The 4,943-nt window shown below is 49.4% G+C and overlaps 1 protein-coding gene across 2 annotated transcripts in view; it reads right to left on the minus strand.

Annotated features, from left to right (window-relative positions):
* The window catches only part of LOC306742782 (Na(+)/H(+) exchange regulatory cofactor NHE-RF3-like), a 9,302-nt gene continuing 4,359 nt past the window's right edge, over nt 1-4,943 (minus strand). For both annotated transcript variants that reach the window (XM_079225211.1, XM_079225210.1), the window contains exons 6-11: nt 4,700-4,832; nt 3,395-3,531; nt 3,110-3,317; nt 1,417-1,613; nt 449-595; nt 1-186 (exon numbers count right to left, since the gene is read on the minus strand). In XM_079225211.1, the coding sequence (XP_079081337.1) occupies nt 461-595; nt 1,417-1,613; nt 3,110-3,317; nt 3,395-3,531; nt 4,700-4,832 (810 nt within the window). In that variant the 3' untranslated portion in view covers nt 1-186; nt 449-460. The remainder of the gene's footprint in view (nt 187-448; nt 596-1,416; nt 1,614-3,109; nt 3,318-3,394; nt 3,532-4,699; nt 4,833-4,943) is intronic.

Raw genomic sequence — 4,943 nt, forward strand, 5'->3', positions numbered from 1 at the left:
CTTTTAAATAAAAAGTCCCAGATCAGGAGGAACATCGAGGTCCAGCAGGAGACTTAAGTGATTTTAGAATAAATCAAAGCAACAACACGACTTTGTTTCAAAGCATCAGACCTCCATCTGTCAAGTCCTCTTCCTCCTCTTCCTCCTCCTCTTCCTCTCTGCTGGAGTCAGAGCGTCGCTTATTCTCTAAACACAAATCATTAATGTGATGAAGTTATTGGGTCAGAATGAGGACATTTTTTATGGAGACAGACAGAACTCTACTATATATATATATATATATATATATATATATATATATATATATATACACAGTATCTTGGCACACACACACACACACACACACACACACACACACACACACACACACACACACACACACACACACACACACACACACACTATCCTGTTGGGTTCTCAGTTTTACAGGATGTAATGCATATTTTACCTTAAAACAAGGTCAAAGTTCCTGACTGATCCAGGACCTGTTGGTCTCCTCTCGGCCCTGAACGTGGACCTCTGCGTCTGGAGGGGGTTCTGCCTGGTTCTGGTTCTGGTTCAGCTCCTCGTGGAACAACAGGGGGGAAATGTCCAGCTGCAAGAGAAGCAACATGAAGAGATGAAGACGAGCAGGAAGAGATGAAGGTGATGAAGGCGATGAAGACGAGCAGGAAGAGATGAAGACGAGCAGGAAGAGATGAAGACGAGCAGGAAGAGATGAAGGTGATGAAGGCGATGAAGACGAGCAGGAAGAGATGAAGATGATGAAGGCGAGCAGGAAGAGATGAAGAGATGAAGATGAGCAGGAAGAGATGAAGACGAGCAGGAAGAGATGAAGGTGATGAAGGCGATGAAGACGAGCAGGAAGAGATGAAGATGATGAAGGCGAGCAGGAAGAGATGAAGAGATGAAGATGAGCAGGAAGAGATGAAGACGAGCAGGAAGAGATGAAGGTGATGAAGGCGAGCAGGAAGAGATGAAGACGAGCAGGAAGAGATGAAGATGATAAAGGCGAGCAGGAAGAGATGAAGACGAGCAGGAAGAGATGAAGATGATAAAGGCGAGCAGGAAGAGATGAAGATGAGCAGGAAGAGATGAAGATGAGCAGGAAGAGATGAAGACGAGCAGGAAGAGATGAAGATGATAAAGGCGAGCAGGAAGAGATGAAGATGAGCAGGAAGAGATGAAGACGAGCAGGAAGAGATGAAGATGATAAAGGCGAGCAGGAAGAGATGAAGATGAGCAGGAAGAGATGAAGACGAGCAGGAAGAGATGAAGATGATAAAGGCGAGCAGGAAGAGATGAAGATGATAAAGGCGAGCAGGAAGAGATGAAGATGAGCAGGAAGAGATGAAGACGAGCAGGCCGAGATGAAGGCGATGAAGACGAGATGAAGAGATGAGGCGATGAGGTCACCTCTCGGTAGAAGTCTCTCCCGGCCGTGGTCATGGAGGTGAGCGACACCTCGTCTCCGCTCCTCCGGATCTCTCTGACGATGAGGTCGTGCTCCAGCGTCTCCACCGGCGTCCCGTTGACGGCCAGCAGCAGGTCTCCGTCCCGCATCCCCACGGCCTCCGCCGGGCTGCCGGCGTCCACCTCCCTCAGCACGTGCACTGGGGAGGGGCACGTGGTCAAAAGAAGGTTGTTGGCTTTTATTGTTGAACAGTCATTATCGGCTGGTTTATTTGTGTTAAATGTGTCCCGGGACACTAGACCCCATCATGTGACACTAGACCCCCTCATGTGACACTAGACACCATCATGTGACACTAGACCCCCTCATGTGACACTAGACCCCATCATGTGACACTAGACACCATCATGTGACACTAAACCCCATCATGTGACACTAGACCCCATCATGTGACACTAGACCCCATCACGTGACACTAAACCCCATCATGGGACACTAAACCCCATCATATGACACTAAACCCCATCATATGACACTAGACCCCATCACGTGACACTAAACCCCATCATGTGACACTAGACCCCATCACGTGACACTAAACCCCCTCATGTGACACTAGACCCCATCACGTGACACTAAACCCCCTCATGTGACACTAGACCCCATCATGTGACACTAGACACCATCATGTGACACTAAACCCCCTCATGTGACACTAGACACCATCACGTGACACTAAACCCCCTCATGTGACACTAGACACCATCATGTGACACTAGACCCCCTCATGTGACACTAGACCCCATCATGTGACACTAGACACCATCATGTGACACTAGACCCCCTCATGTGACACTAGACCCCATCATGTGACACTAGACACCATCATGTGACACTAAACCCCATCATGTGACACTAGACCCCATCATGTGACACTAGACCCCATCACGTGACACTAAACCCCATCATGGGACACTAAACCCCATCATATGACACTAAACCCCATCATATGACACTAGACCCCATCACGTGACACTAAACCCCATCACGTGACACTAAACCCCCTCATGTGACACTAGACCCCATCACGTGACACTAAACCCCATCATATGACACTAGACCCCATCACGTGACACTAAACCCCATCATGTGACACTAGACCCCATCACGTGACACTAAACCCCCTCATGTGACACTAGACCCCATCACGTGACACTAAACCCCCTCATGTGACACTAGACCCCATCATGTGACACTAGACACCATCATGTGACACTAAACCCCCTCATGTGACACTAGACCCCCTCATGTGACACTAAACCCCCTCATGTGACACTAGACACCATCACGTGACACTAAACCCCATCATGGGACACTAAACCCCATCATATGACACTAAACCCCATCATGTGACACTAAACCCCATCACGTGACACTAAACCCCATCATGTGACACTAGACCCCATCATGTGACACTAGACCCCCTCATGTGACACTAAACCCCATCATGTGACACTAGACCCCATCACGTGACACTAAACCCCCTCATGTGACACTAGACCCCATCACGTGACACTAAACCCCCTCATGTGACACTAGACCCCATCATGTGACACTAAACCCCATCATGGGACACTAAACCCCATCATATGACCCGGTCCCCTCCAGGTGAGGCCTCATACTCTCGTGGCTCACCTGTCCTCTTGGATCCGGCCAGCTTCTCTTGCCTCAGCAGGAAGCCGTACCCGTCGGGCCCTTTGACCAGGTGCACGGTCTTGGGGAAGTGCGGGAGGCTGCGGCACTCGGCCACGGCGGGCAGCACGGGGGTCCTCCTGCGGGTGCTGCAGGACTCGCCCTCGCGGTCGATGACCAGCACCGTCACCGAGGCCCCGCTCCGCTTCACCTGAGGGCCACCAGACGGGAGTCAGAACCAGGTTCATGTCTAAACACATGGTTGTTAGTTCAGGAGCCGGACCGTACGGTTCTGTTGAGGGTGGACTGCGTCAGCGTGGAGGCCGGGACCCCGTTGATCCAGATCAGCCGGTCTCCAGCGAGGACGCCAGCTCTCTCTGCCGGACCGCCGGCCACCGTGTCCACAGAGAACTGGCCCTTCCAGCCTGAGGACGCACGCCATCATTATTAATTAGGACCTGTCTTGTTTTTAAATTACTCATAACTTCAAAACTATTTGGACTAATGACTAAAGATTTGCAGCATATGTGCACATTGCATCCTGTAACATGCCAAAGAAAACTCTTGCACTTTAAACACAAAGGGGAGCTACAGTAATTCGGCCAATTTGGGCATTTGTGTCATTTTTCGCCGTTTTCAGCATTTGAACTTTTACGATCTCCTCCTACAATTTATATGCGATCGACTACAATTCTGTTCAACGATGATCTCAAGACCCTCATGATCTTAGGTTGTGCTATTTGTGAGTTTTCGGTGAACAGCCTTGACGTGGCGTTGACCACAAGCCACACCTATTTTGTGCCGTTCGTTAGTTATAGAAAGCTGTTGTAACTCCAAGCTCCATGATGCAATCCGCCCAAAATTTTTCATGCATGATGCCGGTCCAGGCCTGAGCACATGTACATGAAGAAATGTTCACATTGTCATAGTGCTACCTACTGGTGAAAGGAAATCAGCCAAACGGCATCAGATTTACATGACATTTACACAACGTGGTCGAAGCTTCACGTAGAGAAACATGATGCATGTGTATGTTCACATTGTCATAGCACCACCTACTGGCAAAAGAAAATGACATGCTACTATTATGCATTACTTCTTGTTTAGTGGCTTGGGATGCTCAAAAACCCATCTAACTCCATTACATGTTTCCTCATTAAAAAGCTAATTTAACTCCACTGGACTTCCTTCAATCTGCCCCAAACTTGTCATGCTTGATAAAAGTCACGGCCCGAGAATATCGAGAAGCCTTTTTTTACTCGTAGTCAAAGCGCCGCCTACTGGCGAAAGGAAATCAGCGCTACTTGACAAACGGCATCGGATTTACATGACAATTACACAACATGGTCTAAGCTTCACGTAGAGAGACGTGATGCATGTTGTCGAGCACGGCGAATGCGGGCAATTTCCTGCGTCTCGCACACAAAAAGAACATCCGACCGGTGCCCCACCAGCGCCCCCGACAGGCGCAAAGGAGTGAGGACCCGCTGAACGCTGCTCGCAGCTTTAACATGATCATTATTATGATGAGCATGTTGGATAAAGAGGGAGTTGATCCGTGAGCAAAGCGTCTCGTCACGTCGCTTCCCTCACCTTCCACCGGGGCGACGCTCATCCCCAGGCCGAGCGCCGGGTCTCTGCCGACGTGACACAGTCTGGGTCTCGACCAACCGACCCCTTTGGAGGATCTGGCCAGCGCCTGCAGGTCCAGACCGGCCGACACGACCTGTAGGACACAGGATCACATTTATTTATTCAAATACATCAGATAAAAACAATGAAGAGTCATTTATGGATTAATTTGCAGTGCGGAGTCAATGCATTTATTATAATCTAC

This window comes from Taurulus bubalis, assembly GCF_910589615.1.
Source record: "Taurulus bubalis genome assembly, chromosome: 10".
Lineage (NCBI taxonomy): Eukaryota > Metazoa > Chordata > Actinopteri > Perciformes > Cottidae > Taurulus > Taurulus bubalis.